General features: G+C 45.8%; 1 protein-coding gene across 2 annotated transcripts; it reads right to left on the bottom strand.

The window, feature by feature from the left end:
- Window positions 1-1,981: 1,981 nt before the first annotated feature.
- Window positions 1,982-17,188, bottom strand: LOC102445078 (butyrophilin subfamily 1 member A1-like). Of its 2 annotated transcripts, none has more exons than XM_006125887.4 (8): window positions 17,031-17,188; window positions 14,421-14,823; window positions 11,832-12,179; window positions 11,011-11,289; window positions 10,478-10,597; window positions 10,069-10,089; window positions 7,457-7,483; window positions 1,982-4,602 (listed from the first exon to the last, which is right to left on the bottom strand). In XM_006125887.4, the coding sequence occupies exons 2-8, from the start codon at window positions 14,491-14,493 to the stop codon at window positions 3,926-3,928; spliced, it is 1,545 nt and encodes a 514-aa protein (XP_006125949.1). In that variant the 5' UTR covers window positions 14,494-14,823; window positions 17,031-17,188; the 3' UTR covers window positions 1,982-3,925. The 2 variants fall into 2 exon arrangements, with proteins under 2 accessions (XP_006125949.1, XP_075790776.1); XM_075934661.1 differs by having other exon boundaries at window positions 16,916-17,065.
- Window positions 17,189-19,071: the final 1,883 nt, after the last annotated feature.

The following is a 19,071-nucleotide window of genomic DNA, read 5'->3' as shown; positions in this document are numbered from 1 at the left end:
TTGATACGCAACATCCTCTTACCCTAACTTAAAGCAAGGTCAGAGTTCAGTTGTGCCAGGAACATGGGAAGTTCCAGGAATAGGATTGTTTCCCATAACATGGAAAGGGAGGGGCTGTTCCGAGGGACTAGGGTTGCCAGGTTTTGAACCGGACAGTCCAATATTTGAGCTTTATGTTCGGGAAGCAAATTGAGAAAATAGAAATGTCCGGTATTTTCTAAATCAGATGTAATGTAGGTTGTGATGTCATGTCAAGTATTTTTGTTGAAACCATCTGGCAACCCTACAAGGGACACGAAACAGAGGGGTTACTGGGGGAAGTTGTAAAACCATGAGAGTGGCCAGCAGGGCTGGTGCTCCTGCTATCTTGACTGCCACCAGACTAGGTAAGTAGCTCCCCCTCCTCACCTCCTGACCTCCCCCATGCTCAGGACCCCATTTCCACCCGGGAGCTTCCCCACCAAGAGAGGCTAGGTCCAGGAACTATGGCCAGACCCTGAACCGCCTGCAAGCCACGGCGGGGGAGGGCGCTGCAGGGTAGGGAAAGCCCCTGGCTCCTGCCTTCCCTCTTGCCCCCTCCACAGAGAGGCTGCAGGCTGTGGAGAGACACTAAAGGCTGGGAGAATCCCCCAGAGCCTGCCCCTCCCCTCGCAGAAAGTCAGAGTCCCACCTACAGACTGGAGGGCATGGGGCAGCTGGAGGCAGGGGCTGGCCCTGACCCCCCCCAGGAAAAGCCTCCACCCTTGCCACCACAGGCAGCCCTAGTAAGTTCTCCCCTTCCCCCCAGCCTCCAAGCTCTCTGGCCCGAGTCCTGCACCCGACAAACCTTGTCATGAGCCCTGCCACGCCTGGCTCAAGCAAAGAGGGTTAAACAGGGCTACTTACAGTCCAAGATTGGGGGTCCTCCACTATAAGGCACATCAAACAAGTCAAAGAACACTTCAGCTGCCACACTGGCCAGCAAGATGTCATGCAAGCACCCCTAGACACTCCAGCTTTCCCAGTGCCACAACCAGTACCACACCCAACTCAAATGAGAAATTATGAAAACCGATCTCACCAGCTTCCCAAAGGACCAGCTACATTCTCAGGTCAATTTATACCTTAGATCTTACCCAGAAGAGCATGCACACTGTGCCAATCCTTTACAATCTAAAATCTAACCATTTATTAAAAAAAAAAAAACTCAAGAGTGGAATTGTTAAATAAATTACATTACATACATCAATCACAAAGTTCCCGGTACCGACTCTTAGCAGAGGTGGAATAAATGGTTATCTTAAAAGTCTCTGGAAATCAACCTAGGATGGGTCATCAGTCCTTCTGGGTCCAAGTTCATAGCAAAGGTGCTTCTAAAGCGATGAGCTGGAGTGAAGACCAATGGAGGAATTCCTAAGACCATATTTATAATCTTGTCCATGTAGAGGGAATTCCATTGTTCTTGCTGTATGAAGGTACCTCCCAAAAGGTAAAATGAGCAAGTCACATGTCCATGTCCTTTTTAGGCAAACAGCCATGGCTACCTGCTTTGCCTCAGGACAGTTTACAGGAAAATTCCTCAGATGTGTACTGGCAACACTTAAGGTCCATCATCACTGATATACTGCTATTTACTTGACCATACATCCTTTCACAAAAGGTGGGAGATGCCTGCTGATACCTCTCCAAAGCAAATACTTGAAATACCAGTACATAGCCAATACTCATAGCTTCACATACAAAAACCATAGTATAAACAGAATCAGCAAAGCGTAAGCTTTAAATAAATACATCACTTGGCCCCCTTTGTACAAAATGTGGGGCAAACGTACAACAATGTTCTGCATGTTCACATCAAAAATCCAATATCAACACCCAAAGCCCCTCACCCCCTGCAGCACCCTGCCCTCATTTCTGCACTCCCACCCTGTACCCTAACTCTGGCACCACTACCCAGTCCTGAGCGCCCCTGCCACCAAATGCTGTGCCCTCACCCTCCACCCCCTGCCCTGAGTCTCCCCAGCTTTTCCAGTTCCCTGCCCTCACTCCTAGCAAGACTAAATTGTAAACATTGTCTACCAACAATGGTAGACTATTTACATTTTTTCCTTTATTCTTGAAAAATACAGTCATTTAAGTAAAACACATACATTTTCCTTTCATTTTCCACACAAACCCAGAAGAAACATTACCTCACTTAAAGACCTGCTCAATGCCAAGTACATCTGCTAGTACATAAATATAGAACATGGACAGATTGAAGGAGATAGGAAGTCACTAAAGAAATCCATTGCTTGCAGAGATCTAGACACGTGTTCTTATTACCAGAGGGAGGGGATGGATCCTGCTGCTGTATGAATGGGCGAGGAGGAGTGTTATGCTTATATGAAGCACATGAGATCTTTTATAGGGGAAAAGGGAGTAGCCCGCATTTATTGAGAATACAACAGTTAGCATATGCTTTTCAGTCACACACACACACACACACACACACACACACACACACACACACACACCCCCACCCCATGCATACAGTCCCGCCAGTTGATGTTATAGGTCCAGAGTCAGGATCAATCTAGTGGCCATCCAGATTGATCACAGAGGGGAGCCGGGCTTTGTCAGTTGTGATCCAATGCTCCTGGAGTTGGTGGCAAGACAAACCCAAAGTTCCATGGCAAAGCACCCTGCTTTTATAATCCTTTTTCCCTGTTGGAGTCTATGGATTCTGCTGTGTCAGTCTGTGACCGGTTACTCCTTAATTAGTGTTATCTGTTGATGTTAATATTCCAAAACACCTCTGAGAGGGTCATCCTGTCCTGGATTGTTAATCAATTGTCTTTAGGGGTGCCAGCCTTCACCTTTAGAGACGTCAATCTACTGATGATTCCCTGACACTGATAAGTCTCGTCTTCACCCCACGTTTTCCTTCTTTCCAGACAATGTGGCTTTAATGACGGCCTTTAAAGACTTTAAAGACTGAGAGATGCCCCAACGGATCTGTCACCTGGGAGTGACACAATCAAAACGCCCAAGCTCTGCCTATACCTGTCCCTTATGACCGGCTGAAGTTCTTTTAAATTGTGCTTGGTTCTGTTACAGCAACTGAAGGAGTCAGGTTAAAGCTTAAACAGTTACTATTTTATTGTTACAGGGTAAACTTAGTTGTTAAATGCTACTACTGTGTTACAGATAACACAGGCACTACAAAGGACAGGACAGAAATTACACTAATAAGTCACTTACAGGTACCATGAAACCCTTTTGGTTCTCTGAGCTCTTATTAAATGCATGCAAAATAGACACATAGCAGGTATATATTCTCACCCCTGCGTTCCAGACTTGGCGTGGCCAGCGTCTTTCTCTCAATCCCTCGGGAAGAAGTAGGGCGAGGTTGGGCGTCCCACAGACCTCGGGAGACAATCAATACCTGCCAGCAGGTATAGATGATTGGAGCTCAAATGGGGTGGGCTGCTGAACCTCTTTTATACCCCTTGGGTCATGTAGGCTTCTTCCTGGTTTCAAGTGGCCAATTAGGAAAAATGGCTTTGAACACCAAGTTTCCCACGAAGGGTGCAAAGCATAATTTACACCTGGGAAAATGCAGACAATGGGCACCTCTGGTATGTGATGGGCGAAGATTCCTCTCCTGGGACAGTGCAGGCGTGTCAATTACTGGTACTAGCCATCAGGGCGACGGGAGGCCCCGGGTCGTCAGCTAGCCCATTTACTGTCTGGTTTCTGTTTAGGGTAGAGTCAGGGACAGGCAGCACACCTGCGTTCCCAGGGCATCAAAGGCTGACTGCCTTTCCCTTGCTCTCTGGGGGCGGGGAACAAGATGGGGTTCGTGGAAAAACAAGATGGGGTTTGTGTCTGGCTACAATGTTTAACTACACATTACTAAACATCCAACCTGAAATACAGATATAAATTCTACTTCTACAGGAGCCTACTGTAGAAATGCATGGGTGGCATCATCATCCTTGCTGAGGCTGGTCACATCTTTTCCATTAGTGCCTCCCACAAGCTCCAAACTGGCCTTGGGATGTAAAGCAATGGAAGTTGATGACATCTGTTCACAGTAGCCATGAAAGAGAGAGCAAAGTCTGAGGGGGGCTTTGTTTTTCCCATTTTTGTTCAGCCCAGGGCAGAAAAAAGGGTAGACATCCAGAGAGTATTTCAGGCTATAAGTGTAGATGAGAGACATCTCTAAAACATCATAGAAATCTAACCTCTGAGCCTTACCATTCAAATGAACGCCAATTACTTTAGGCTGGCTGCCAAGTCTTAGATTAACTGGAGGATTTTCAAATGCTATACAATTAGCATTGTTAAAATATCGTATCCCCCAGTATCCATTCTCTGGCATCAAATCCTGCCAGCCTTTCCTATTAGCCTTCCCATCCGTAATCCCAAGATCCCAATCTGTTTTATCTCCCACATATACTTCCCAGTAATATTCCTTCCCAGCTCGGAGGATCTCAGATCCCAGCACGGAGGCCCATCCATCGAATCTCTCTGGAATATCTTGCACGTCATGCTTCTCGTCAGTGTGGTTTACACATAGGCAATCCAATGAAATATGAAGGTTGGGATGTGCTGTGTCACAATCCAGTCTGATTTGTACTGTACAGTTAAAGGGAGAAAATTGGATGGGGGGGGGGGGGGGAAGAGAAAGAATGGGTGAGCTTTCATTTTCTACATCACTCAATTCACAGAAGTATTCTTTATATTCCCTACTTCCTAATGCCCTGAGATCCTTCTCCTGCACTGTTCCCTGTAAGCTCTGTACTGGTCCAGCCACTCAGGAGAGAGTCAAATGCTGTCCAGCTGATTAGCAGAGCACCCACAGCTAGGTGTATCATTTCTATGGGTGGTGCACATTCATACATACCTTGGTGCACATACATTTTATTCTGCACATGGATGAAAAAGATTAGAGGGAACATTGCTCTACAGACTTAAAATGTTTCTACTCTGAAAATAAGTTAAGTATGTCATCAGAAATCTGCCCAGGGGAATTCAAAATTTACTCCTGGGGGAATTCTGGTGATTAAACACCTGCAGAAAACACCCACTCATCCCCGAATTCCTGTGCTTCTCTACAGAAAATGGCAGGGAAGCTGCATGGTGAAGAAGGGGGCCAACCATTTGCTCAGTTTTTGGGATGGGGAGCACAAGGGGTTGCATGTCACTGCCTCCTCCCCACACTCATATCCATTTCTTCAAGCCCAGAGTTGCCCAGCTGAGAGAGGCTGCATGTGGGCAACCCTGATTAGTATGCAGCTGACTCTTCCTGCCTGGGTCCTAGTGCTAGTTGTGTTCCTCTTGTCTGCTAGGAGCCTTCCTGTTTTCTGCCAGAAATAGTGCCCGCAGCTGGGCTCAGTAAGACAAGAATGAGGAAACAAGGGAAGGGTATGAGATTCCAGAGGAGAAGGGGTGGGAAGAAGAGGGAGTGGGGAAAGATGGGGGTGGAATAGGGAAGGAGAATATGGCAAGGAGGAGAGATGGATTAAAAAGGGGACAGGGAAATAGCTGGGGGAAGTAGGAGCCTGGCATGCAGCATCTCCTCAGCTCCCACGTTAAGCAGCCCCTTTGAATCCTCATCCTGACAAGCTTCCTACACCTGGACCCTTCCAACAAGCCCTGCACACCCAGATCCCCATATATATTGATCCCCAACCATCTGCAACTGGATCCCCACCCCATGAAGCCCCACTCCTCCAGCAACCAAATTCCACCCCACTGAGGCCCCACACCCAGAAACACTCCCCCCACTGAGCCCCAACCACCTTCATTTCGATCCCCCCCAGAGTCCCACTGCCCCGGAACCACCCCACCCACCAATAAGCCCCTGTGCATCCAGATCTCCCACTGAGCCACCCACACCCCGACTGCTCTACACAGAAACCTCTCACCCCATACCTGGATCCCCCTCATTAAGTCCCTCCACATGTGGATCCTGCTGGGCTGAGCCTGTCCACCCACACCTGGTGCAGAGGGGCTGGGTCTCAAGGTGTTTCTGGGGCACGCCCAGCCCTTGCATTGCATCAGGCTCAGATGCAGCATCACTGCCAAGTCCCTGTACCAAGGGAGATGGGGGCTTCAGAGTGATCTCTCACCTCAATGAAGCACAGAATATTCAATTTCTTTGGTTCATAATTTTAAAAATTTTGGTGCAGAATTCCCTCAGGAGTTAAAAAAAGTACATCTGTGTAGTTTGCTGACTAAGACACTGCTTCTTGCTCCTGTGAGGAGAGCCCTGCGTGGATATAAAATATATATCCAGTCCACAACCCACGAACACGGTGGGCAGATAGAAAGTGGGTATCTGCTGATTTGCAGGGTTTCACCTGGGAGTGCTGCACAGACAAGAGAGTTAGCAGGATTCCGTTCCTTCTTGTATTTTATTAACAGAAATCTTCATTAAATCTCAATTGCACGTGGGCACATCCGCTGAATGGGGGTTGCACTGATGTCAGTGACGGCTTAAATCTGGAGACAATCAGGTTGTAGGAAAGACCTTCTGTGACTTTCAGAGTCCAGATTGTGTTTTATAATGGGTGGCTAGCAAAAGTATCTTTTTATATTCTGAAGAAATCATTAACAGATAATAACTATGGAATCACACTGGACCATTTTTACAGAGAATTTCCAGGGGAAAAAAATAAATAAATCACACTGATTGGCAGAGACTCCCTTTGGGTCACTCTGCAGGAGTAGTATCCAATGTCACACTTATTGTGAAATAAACTCTGCTTTCAATGACACCAGTGTAAATTAGAGTAACTCCAATGATTTCACAAAACTACTAACATTCATGTGGATTTATCCCTCTGCAATCAAGTCTACTCAAGTCCCCCAAAACAAGAAAAAGGAATTTGACACAATAGTGACACTGAGATTGAGACTATGAGCTACAGCTTTCAGGAAAGCTCACAAGTTCTAGAGATGTAAAATCCTATCAAACTAGTTACCCAGTTAAACATATTATTTAACCAGTTAACCCATTAAAGGGAAGACAGACAGAGGAGCTGCTCCAAACGCCTTCCTCTCCCCCCACAGGCAAGGGTTGCTCCATCCTGCCTGTGGGGCACCTGGGGCCACTGCAGACAGAGGCAGTTCCAGCTGCACTGGAGCATCGCCTACCTGTGGGGCTGAAGCCACCCCCTGCCCGTGGCAGGCGGGGAGCAGTTCCAGTCCTCACTGGTTAACTGGAACCAGTAAGCATCACCTGTTAAGGGTGATGCTTACTGGTTAACTTTTCATAACCTGTTCCTCCTTTTTATAGTTCCCTCCCACCCATTCTTTGAATACTCATTCTTCTCCAACAAGGCGGCAAGACATAGGCTTCTTCAGCTCCATTACAGAGGAAAATTCTTCATGTACAGATCTTCAGAAAATGGTACTGAACTAAAAAGGAAGTAATTTCACTGAGATACCAAAGAATAAATAAAATAACTGTTTTGGGGTTACTCACCAGCTGCGTTTCGGAACTTTGATAGCTCTGAAATGAGAAACAAGAGTAGTTAGGAAAGAATATCATGGTTAACTGAGTTTGCACTATTCATCCAATTGTGATCCTGCTATTACAATCCCCAGAAAAAGGAAGATCAGTCTTAAAAGCAGTAAGTATGTCACAGATAGAATTCCTCTGCCAGATTTGAAATTATCTGGACAAGGAATTCATTAGTTGTAACACCTTAAAAAAAAAGGCCGACTCCAAAAGTTCATATTTACACATAGAAATTGGCCTATATGCATATTTAAATACCTAAATAAATGACGTGATTTTCTAGTGTGCTGTGTACCCAGCAGCTTCAGTGAAGTCAATGGGAGCTGCTTGGCAGCCAGAACTTCTGAAAAATGTGGCCTCTTATTTTGGTATTTAAATATGGGCTTAGAAATGTTACTTGAAATAACCAATTAAAAATATTGTCCATCAGTATTTAGTTAGATACAGAAATATCTATATCCAAGTGTGTATTATCTAGCAAGAAAACAGAATGAAGCAGGGAGATAAAATATAGTTTACTGAATTCAGGTAGCTGAGATCTAGTGCACAGGACCAAAGATTACTTTAATTTGATATTTTAAATAAGTTATCCAGAACAGTATGGTCACATCTCTCAAGCTGAGAGGAAGTTCTGGAGAGCAAACCAGAGAGCAGCAGGAAGAAGGCAGCAAAGGAGTTCTTCCCTCCCCGTGTCTCCAGCATGGAAGTCAGAGACCAGGCTGGAAGAAATGCCCTTTTCAGCATGCTGCCATTCCCCCTGCCTTCAAAGTTCCCCATCCCCCATTTTTGTTGTTGCTTATCCAGCATGCACTTTGCCCAGTACTGAGCACTCTGACATGTGCCCAAAGGAAGCCACCCATTTTTGAGCAACTCCTATGGAAGTGCATGTGGGAGCACAGAGAACGGAGAAGTCAAGACAGCCTTGTATCCTCACTTCGCCCCTCTCCGTGGACTTTCTAAGCTCTGATAGAGTTCATTAAAACTAGTGCATAAAAGAAATGCACAGTTTCTAGGTCACAGTGAGCAGTGGTGCTGGAACTATTTTTGGGATGGGAGAGCTGAGGTGCATCCTCCTTTGGACTTGTTGAGGTCAGGTTGCCAACTCTCCCAGTCTGGACAGAATAGATGCCATTTGCAGCAATGGAGTCTGGTCCATCCAGTCCAGGAGAGGTGGCAACCTTCACCACGCCAGGCTCGGGCCACAGCTGGCAGCAGCTGCAGAGGGTCTGGTCTGGTGGCTGGACCGCGGGGCTGGTGGGGCCAGCGGGCTGCAGAGCCCATGACAGAGCCAGCAGGTGACAGAAACCTGGAGCGTTGGCAAAGCTCACAAGGGCTGCTCAGAGGCCAGCACCTGGAGCAACCAGCAGCAGAGCCGGCACCCAGGCATGTGGAAGCTGGGTACAAAACCTGGGAGTGCTGCAGCACCTCCCCCCTCCCACTTCCTTACTTCCCACATCTAGGATAGTGAGATCAAAAAGTTAAGATTTTTTTAATAGACCAGCAGTGATCACTCAAATCAAAGTCTTGCATTCCCCAAACAGCCTTAACCTCAAACTAGGGATATTAAATATTTGTTAACTGAATAGTTGAGTAAACTCATGAATTCTTAGTGGCTAGTCAACTATTCTATAGTCTCGGGGGACATGGTCGGCAATCAGTGCACTCCAGCCTCACTCCTGAGGAGCCCCCTGCCACTCTGCACTGCTGCCTCTGCATCAGAGGCAGCAGCATGGGGTGCCAGGCAGGAGCTGGTCCACAAGGGGAGCCAGTTTAAAAAACAATTCCCCTCACAGACTGGTGGCTTGTCACCATGTGCTGCTGCCTCTGACAAAGAGGCAGAGGCGTGGGTAGCAACAACCCTGTCTGTGAGCAGAGGGAGGGGTCTGAGATCCCAGACCCGGTGCGAGCTGGAACTGAGCTGGGCTGTTGGCCAGCTTGTTAAAAAATTTACTGGCAGGAGAGGGGGAGGAGAGCCTATAAATTTCTGTTTATCAGTTAATCTATTATTCAACTACACAATTACATCCCTACCTCAAACTGTCAAAAATAAAAATAAAAACACAAATTCATGCCTACAAGATCACGTGTGCCAAAATCCAGGAAAAAAGTAAGTTTGGGTTTTGTTTTAAGGAAGTTATACGCAAAAGGTCAAAGAAGGGCTTATAACAACAACGGCATTAGAACCTTAAGTATAGAGTCACTGAAGTAGTTCCAAAATACGACATCAGAAAGACAGGATCACAGAAATCCAGTTACAGGCAGCAATTCTCAAGACACCCAAGTCCTCAATATGTGGCTGGGCATGTGCCAACAGGGCATGTATAAAACATCAGTGGACTTGAAAATGTTACCAGCCATAACTGTTACCCAACACTGAAAAGGAGAATTACTGTCTCACTCAATGACCTGAAAGGGGAGGTTTGCACACATCAGTGAAGAGACAGAAGATGATCCTACTGAACGAATCCCCAGGCTCCCGAGACACACTAATGAACGTGACAAAAAAGCAGGGAGACAGTAATGAAAAGAAAGGAAGATGCAGAGCAAGTCCATTCCAGAAAAACAAAATGACATACCTTTTGCAACATGAAGTTTTCCTGAGGGAAGAAGAGAGAAGAGATGAGTGTGCAGAGAACAGACCATCAACTGGTATTACAACTACATTAATGTGACCACTCTCATGCAACCTGCACAATTCCCTCATCCTGCCTGATGCTACATTCCCATGATCAAAGAGTCTCCTTCCCACAGAGATCTACTTCAGCAAAAAATACCAAACACTGGCAAAAATAAGAGCATTTTGGGTGAGCCCAGGAAATGTAAATGTAACAGAGGAAATTGTCAGGACCAAGAGGCAAAACCAATCACGTACTGATGTTTCTCTTGCATCCCACATACCATGCCTAATTCTTGCTATTAATCTCTATCTCAGGATGCATTTATCTACAGAGAATATTCTATACTGGAAAAGGACCAGGAACATACCTTTGGATTTTCTCTCTGTTTTGAATATGAAGCCTGTAACTGCAATCAACATAACGAGCAATACACATAATATCACAATGTTGGCTAAATAGGACTGTTTATCATATGGGAATAAATCACCTAAAATGAAAGAGAAGTGGGATGTTAGTTCAGGAAGAAAACAACTTTAGAATTGGAAGGCATCTCTCTGACATCCCTCGATGCCACCGATCCACATCTAGGACACTCTATTCCCTCCAGAAGCAGCTCTAAAGTCCCACATCAACTATAAATCCTACTGAGCTCCCCCAAACTACAAGTATTTAATGTATATTCCTTCATCCATTATAAACTCCATTGACAGCATATTACACTATGTATTTTTAAATGCCATATACAAAAGAGATGTTTGGAGAGACTAAAAATTCCAAGACAATATATTGTGAAGCTCCTGCTTTCTGTAGCTCTGTCCCAACCTACTCTGTTATGTCCCTCTAACCACTACCCTGCTTTTCTACTACCCAGACAAACACTTTGGAATAGGATAGCCTTACTGGAAAGTTGCAACTCTGACTGTCTTGTCTGGTCCCAGAAGTTGCTTTGGAGTTGACACACCAGGATCTGGTCCTTGTTATTTTTCACGTACAGGTGACTCTGAATATTGTATAGATCTTGGTCATCTTTCAGAGAGGACATAGTTGAGTTCTGTCTTTGGCCATGCCTGTCAGTCCACAGTATTTCTGGTTCCGGATACCACCCTTCTGAATTGCAAGTGAGTGTCACAGTCTGGTCCTGAGAATGGCGCACAGAGATCGTGGGGCCTGTGCCAACAGCTGTGTCAAAGCAAACCAAGTAATATTAGCCTCCTGAACAAGAAACACCACTACTTAGTTCCCATTGGGAGGGAAAGGGCTCACCATGTTGGTATCACGATGGAGCCATGTAGATTAGGCTGATCGGCAGAGGGAAATGAAGCCGCGATTTAAATAATGACGGCTTCATTTAAATTTAAATGGCTGCCGCACTCTGCTGACCAGCTGATGATCAGCTGTTTGTCATTTCCCTCTGCCGATCAGTCTAATCTACATGGCTCCATCGATGGAGCCATATAGTTTAGACACACCCAAATAAGTGCTTAGATGCTCTGTGATAATGTGTAGCCAGCAGAACACCACCGTGATCTCTGTAGCTAATGAGAGAACTTGGTAACTGGCTGTAACTGCTGCCAGCAGCCATGGCATCTTGGTGACAAGGGGGATCTGAAATGAAACAGAATGACAGAGGAAACTGTGTTTGCATGGGGGATACATGCCAGTGAAGGACACATCACCCCACTAAAACAGAAGAGCAATTCACTGACAAGTGCCTACTTTACCTCCAACCTTTAACTCCACGGAGCTTTCCATATAATTCAATCGATTGCCAACGAAGCAGACATAATTGCCTCCATCTGCCACCTGAACCTTCTTTAAGAGTAGAGAGATATTGCCATTGGGAAGCTCCTCTTGGAACAGCTCTGTCCTTCCCCGGTAGTGTGGGTTCTGCTTCTGCAGGGAGTCACCCCCATTCACATAATGATGGGCGAGGCCAGGCATCTCACTGCTGTGCCATCTCACTTCCATCTGTTTGGCACTGGTGCTAGGAGAGAGCTTGCATGGAAGGACGACATCAATGCCAACTTTGGCAATCACAGGAGAATCTGATCCTTTCAGGGTTAAGCTTTCTGAAAGGGATATCGTGAAAGATATTAATTCCACCAGCAGTTTATTGCCTATTTAATCCCCCCCCCCACACACACACACCATTCTGCCACTTGAACCGTTACCATCTACATTTCCATCACTAGTTCTCATCATTACCATCTTCATCACCAAAAATCAAAACCCACACAGAGTGCTGGTGACAAGGAAGACTCTATGACCACCATTACATAGGGCAAATTATGCAGGGGAGCATTCTGGACAACCCAGATAAGCATCCAACAGATAAGAGAGGGAAATACTCTTTTTAAATCTGATAGCGCTGTGAAGGCCTCATAATAACCTGAAAATACTGGAATAGCTGACCACCACCATCATTCAGCAGCACTGTCAGCAGCTCATATATCACCTGTCTCAACTCTCACCATCTTTGTTACCACCACCATGGGCCAGGCAGATCTCTTGCTCACTAATGCATCTCTCCCTCCCCACTGCACTAGTCAGTATGTTCCAATCCTAAAAAGGGGAGCAAGAGCACTGGACAATCCCCCAGCAAGTGCACTCAGCTTCTCAGGATTGAAACCTATAATATCAAATATTTTCTAGAGACTCCATTCTCCAGCACCTGTCTTGATTTAGCACTGTCTTCACAGTGACAGATGAGATGGAAGGAGTACAATTATTGTCTGAACCTCTCTGTCAAATTCATTCCCACCTCCTCATCCCAAGCTAGAACAAATGTCCTAGGATTAAGAGACTGCATAGGTCAAACCCAACAATACTATAAGCCAGGTGCATTTCTGACCTATGTCCAGAAGCATGGTGAATGAGTGACTGGTAAAGAATTCAGGTACGTTCTTGATAAAGACAGACAAATATTGAGAAAATTCATTCACTAATAGTGTCAACAATAAAAGCACAGAATTCGGGCCATACATATTAATAGGGAAAAATTCAGCCACTCGCGAGTGTTCAAACAAGTGCCAGGCTTTTGCAAAAATGTTTGTGAAGCCTCAAAGCATCATGAATTTTAACATAAGCCAGAGCCCATCTGAAAAGTCATAATACAGGTGTGTTATTGGTTATTTACCAGTCACGTATTATTCTCCCAGGTAAAGGAAGTTTGTTCACATTAGTAGATGGTAACAATAGCACATGAGCTAAGCGACTAGTGACAATAAATTGTCAAAAGTTTGTTTGCATGTACATTATTTGCTTCAATCTCAATACAGAACAGAAATGTTAAAAATCATTTAATACGTAACCGTGTACCCACTAAAAATCTCAGCAGTTATACACACTGCGGGCTCTGCGGTCTAAAGCTTAGCAGAGAAGCTTCCCGAGGAGCAGAGCCACCAGCCCCTGACTGCCCAGCTCCCGGGGAGGAGTCTTCACTGCCTTACTACAGCAAAGCCTCCTCCCCAGGAGTCATCGGAGTATAACCAATATCATTAACCGATAAGCTTATCAACTAAACAGTCGGTTAAACTAACATCCCTACTACAGAACAGAATTGGTGTGTGAATCTGATCAGAAAAGGGACAAACAGTTTGATCAGTTTTAGTTCTTGATATATTACGCCACCACTTGGGCCTCAGGTAGTATGTTGTTTTATAGTTTTCATTGCTTGTTTGTTTCATCTAAATAAATAAATACACAAGGAAAATTACCACTTTCCGCTCTTATTTTAGTAAAAATACATTTTACCAACTCCCAGGCTCTTTTGTTAGACCTCTCTTCTCTTCCAGATTCTTTCTTTTTTGCTCTCAATATTCTTAAGAAATCCCTCCTTACTTCATCAACTTCTTCCTCCTTTACTTTTCCCCCTTTGGCTCTAAATTCCCTGAGCAAGTGGCTTTGATCTCCTATCTTCTGGCTCTCTTTAACCCCTTCAATTTCGCCCCAGCCAATCTCACTATAAGCCTCTTACTCAACCCAAAGGGCTCGTGCTCTATAAATATTCACTTTCATTCTTCTACTGCCCTTCGTAATACAGAACAAATTATTTTCCTCTGGTACTTTCTTCCCTGGACTTCTGCTCTTATGAAGTACTTCCATTCAAACTGTACAGCTGTGCAAGAGCTCTTCCATAAACAACCCTTCTTTCTATGTGAATTCACTCTTCTTGTTCCCTCCCACATGCATTGGTGCTGTTGGGACTTCTCTCCAAATGGTTCTTGGGCAGAAGTGATCTCTCCTCCCACAATGTGGTAAAGATCAGAGAGAAGGGTGTGACTTTGGATCCAGGTACAAATCCTGCTTACCTAAGGAGACCATAAGTGCTAGGTGGCAGAAGAAGGCAAAGGCCCAGAGCCCACTCCTGGTAGACAGTTCCATAATCCTTACAACACAAAACAGAAGAGTTCATACTAGTGTCCAGAAAATTCAGGGGAGAAAAGTCTGAAGATCATTCACAAATCAAACCACAATTTCTGTCAGATAAAAATAATATGAGGTTCATACTACATTTTTCAGGCTATAGTGGCATAATCTGGAGTTTACAGTCTCATCGTGTTTTACATATAAATTTAAGTTTTCTTCCGTAGTGTGGTCCAATGGATAGAGCTCCGGACAGGGCATCAGGAGTCCTATGTTCCATGCCTATACACTGGCATTACTGTATGGCCTCCCAAAAGTTATAACTGTTTTTTGCCTCAGTTTCCTCATCTGTAAAATAAGAACAAAGACAATTTATCTCCTATGTTATACATTTTGAGATCTACAAATGAAAAGCATTATGCAAGAGGTAGCTATAAATAATACTGTCCTAAAGAATCCCAAATCACTTCTACATAACATATATGCCAGCCATATAAAAAGGCTTGATAGGATTACATTGTTATTGGTAAATGTTGATTTCATGATGCATACTAATCCATAAAAATATATTTCCATTGATAAATGAAATTTATCAAGACAGAAAGTAAAAGAATGTTGCTTAAAAAATTCTTAGAGTTTGATTTAAGGATATTTACTTTGTATATTTTGACATTTGATGTTCACAATTTGTGCATTCACAGCTAAAGTTAAAATGTTATAGTTTTTATTTTCTGAATCTTGCGGTCTACTCTCATTGTCTGATGCGCTCTCCACCCCATGTCACACAATTTCCTGCAACTGTGAAATTTTTAAATACACAAAATGCTTTAAAATAATTAATATTTTCTGTGAGAATTGTAACAAAATAAAAAGTGAGTTCTGCTTGCACATGAAGCATTCAGAAGACAGACAGCAACAGCTCGGAATTTTAATGTTCCTTACTCGAGAATGAGCTGTGCTCATTTCACATTCCCAGCACCTTGGGGCAAGAACCATCAATAAAGAAGATGTACAGCACCTAGCACAGGGGCTCCTGGCTTAGGTGCTAGAACTGGGAGAGCACTTCTGCACCCCTGGGTTTTAAATGGCTTCCATCCTATACAGTAGTGGTCACCAATCAGTAGATTGGAATCTACTGGTAGATCTTGGAGCCTCTGACAGATGATCCTGACTAGTTTGTCCAAGAGTCTATCAAGTGCCAGCACTTCAGCTGCCCCTCCCCGCACCGCTGCTCATCTCCTGCCCTTTGCCTTGGAGCTGCCTCTCTCCCTGGGGAACCTCCTGCTTTCTGTGCAGGTGAGGGGAGGGAGAGAAAGGTTGCTGATGTCAAGGTGCCTCCTCTCCCACTTTTGTATCCTTTCTCCACAAAGCAGAGAAGGGGCACAAGATGACTTGGGAGGGAGTTTGCCAGCTGCCGTAGGGAGTGGGCCAAGGCAGGAGTGTGTCTCCCTTAGCCCCACTGCACCATCACCCAGGAGCCACAAGCAGTGCCCAGCTGAAGCCCATATCCCAAACGACTACCCTAGTCATGAACCCTCTCCTGCACCCTAAGTCCCTGCCCCAGCCCCGAGCACCCCTGCATCCAAATGCCCTCCCAGATCCTGCACCTAGAATCCCCTCCTACATTTCAACTGCAAGCCCCAAGAGCAGCTCAGAGCCCCTCTCACACTCCAGATCCCTTAATCCAAAACCAGAGCCTGCACCCCAACCCTCTGCCCCAGCCTGATGAAAGTGAGGGAGAATGGGCAAGAGAGGGAGGATAGAGTGAGCAGAGGTAGGGCCTCAGAAGGGGTGGGAAGGAGGCGGGGCAATGGTATTTATATTTAAGGTAGATCTTGGATTGCATTTAAATTCAAAAAGTGATCTCATGCTCAGAAAGGTTGGAGACCCCTGCCATACAGCTTTTGCAGGAATGGGGAACCTAAGGTTCCAGGGGCCAGATGTGGCCCCCAGCTTGCCTGGATCTGGCTCTGAAGCTCAGGGCTCCCACCCCAGCATTGGGAAGCCCATGCTGGCACTCCAGCCCTCCCTGCTGTCCCACCTTGGGGCTGGAGCACACACTGGTCCTCCTAGATTTTGGTGTGCAAAAGGAATATGGGGAGTGTCTTTCTCCCTCTAGGTTTCTTTTTCACTTCTCACTTGTTGTGCAGCGCCCAACTGATTCTCTGTGGGTCAGCGGCCCCCGACCCAAAAAAAGGTCCCCCCCCCCTTTTACAATTTGGTACAATGGCTCTCAGCGCGCGTACACCCCCCTTACAAATCACCCAGCACCCCGCTCCTGTGCCACGGTCGGACTGCAGTAAGTAACAGCCAGCCACCTCCTAAACCCCCCCAGTACAGAGACTGGGCTGCCTGCAGGGTGATCCCGAAGTCCCTTGCCACAGACACGCAGAGGATGACCCAGCAACAGGCCTGCCACGGACATGGAGGAGCCACCCACCCGCTGCTTCTCTGCCCTTCGGCTCAAACGCAGCGAGCTGCCGCCCTTGTGCGGACATTCCCCGCGGCTCGGCCCTTCCCCTCCTGGCCGGGCGACCCGCTAAGCCCCCGCGCACCTGCAGGCGCCATTCCCAGCGCCAAGCTGCAGCATCCCGCGGCTCCCGGGCCCTGGCGCCTCGGGCTGCAGCAAAGCGCCCAGGAGAGACGCGGCCCCAGATATGCGCAAGTGCGAAAGGAAACGAAACTCGCCGTAAAACGTAAAAGCAAAACACCGGGGCAAGCGCCCAGCAGCTCAGTAAGTTCCCCTGCCTCGCTAGGGCGGGGCACGATGCATGCCCAGCACAAATCCCCGACAGCTCTTCGGCTTTTCCTAAACGCAGGGAAATGTTAGGCTATTGCAGGCTCGATACACTAGGAGCCGATGAACCACCGAGCTCAAGCTACCAGGGTTCAAAACCATAACCAAGAAAGGTTGTTGTGTTATATTTTATCTACTAAAGGTTGTTATATAGACTGCGGAAGGATCCCACCCCTGTAAGCGACGGCGGGGGAGGCGAGGACGACTTAGACACGTGGGAAGCACCATGTTATATGTTGATTCTACACTTGACTTCAGGTGTGAGTTTTCTTTACCGGTCATAAACAGTCGGGTAGAAAATGACAATAAGTTGCCACCGAGACTTTACCTGGTACAGAGCAGCTGAGCAAACTTAATTGTAGCCTTTAGGAGAGTAAAAAATAAGACCAAGATTTTCTTTTTGATGTCCAACAACGTGTAAGGCACCTTAATAGGGATGATTTTTAAGAAAATGAAGAATATCAGCCCACTGAAAGCCCCAGGTAAGACATCTGAACATGGGTACACAGTAATTTGGGAATCCGTATTTATTCCCTAAAAATCTTAATCTACAAATTTAAAGCTCAGTAAGATCTGAAACAAAAAACAGGACTATGCAGCACTTTAAAGACTAACAAGATGGTTTATTAGGTGCTGCACCATCCTGCCTTTTGTTTCAGCAAGACCACACTAACGGGCTACATCTCTATTAGTAAGATCTGTTCCCTTTGAGTGACTGTGCAGAAGCAACTGTTGAAGAAAAAGAGCTTATCAAATTGAAATTTCATACTAAATTGTAAAAATTCAGTGTTTGGCATGTTAGTGTTCCCCTTCTGTAGTTTGTGTATTTTTAAAATAATTTTAATAAAGCTTTATGTAGAAAATCAATATCTTGCAAATGATCTTCTGAATTGAAACACTGTGTCTTAATTCAGTGCCCTTCAGACAAACTCTGAAATGTGATTGTTTGAAAATGTTTTCTATTAAAAGATTAATACAATATCCACACCAGCTGGAAAGCTCAAAGGGATAAATAGTGTCCCTTTGAACCCTAACCTACCCAGCCCATGCCAATTTAAGGCCTGTGTTGAGCAGAAAGAGGGGAGGGAACAGGGAAGCAGAGGAGGAGTTATATTTAAAAGAATAGAAAACTTGCCTTCTGGTAATACAATAATTCCTCATTTAACACTATAGATATGTTTCAGAAAATGATTGTGTTAAGTGAAAATGTGTTATGCGGCGTCAATTTTCCCATTGAAAATAATGGAAAAAGTGGGGGTTGTTTCAAGCGGTGATGTCTGTTGGGACCTGGACATAAGGTTGGGGGAGAAAGGGGACTGGGTTACAGCAGGGAGGGGAGGAGTTTGGCTCTGGGAAAGGGAAGGAGAGGGGAGGGGGATTGGGTTGAGAGTATGCCCCTGAGAGTAGTGTGCTGGGACCCGCACTGTGTCCGGCAGGGGGTCCTGCCAGGGAACGGCACAGTGAGCAGCAAACCCTCCGCCGCTTTGCAGGGAGGCAGGGAAGCCCCGTGCAGCCGCCAGCAATGGGCCGGCTAAGGAAATCATGTTATGCCAGGGACGGTCATGTGATTCAAAAAACATTCCCTAAAAAAATAATCGTGCTAAGCGGGCATATGTTAAACAAGGAATTACTGTACTACAGGTTGAACCTCTCTGTTCCAGAACTCTCTTGTCCTGGGGGAGTCCAGGAGGCCAGCTGCCCCTGGATCCTTGACAGCTCACAGGCAGAGAAATCTGGTTATTTACTGAAAGACCACCCAAGAGCTCGGAATCTGTCAGCAGAGGGGCTGACCTCCTCTG

This window comes from Pelodiscus sinensis, chromosome 1 (assembly GCF_049634645.1).
Source record: "Pelodiscus sinensis isolate JC-2024 chromosome 1, ASM4963464v1, whole genome shotgun sequence".
Classification (NCBI taxonomy): Eukaryota; Metazoa; Chordata; order Testudines; family Trionychidae; genus Pelodiscus; species Pelodiscus sinensis.
The sequence above is the reverse complement of the archived record's forward strand: the minus strand, read 5'-3'. Positions and strand labels throughout refer to the sequence as shown.

Excerpts from the sequence above, each read along its gene's own strand:
- LOC102445078 (XM_006125887.4), bottom strand. The coding sequence starts at position 14,493 with ATGGAACTGTCTACCAGGAGTGGGCTCTGGGCCTTTGCCTTCTTCTGC. Across the intron at positions 12,180-14,420 it reads AGCACTTATGGTCTCCTTAG|AAAGCTTAACCCTGAAAGGA; the intron begins GTAAGCAGGATT and ends TATCCCTTTCAG. Across the intron at positions 10,090-10,477 it reads AACAGAGAGAAAATCCAAAG|GAAAACTTCATGTTGCAAAA; the intron begins GTATGTTCCTGG and ends TTCTTCCCTCAG.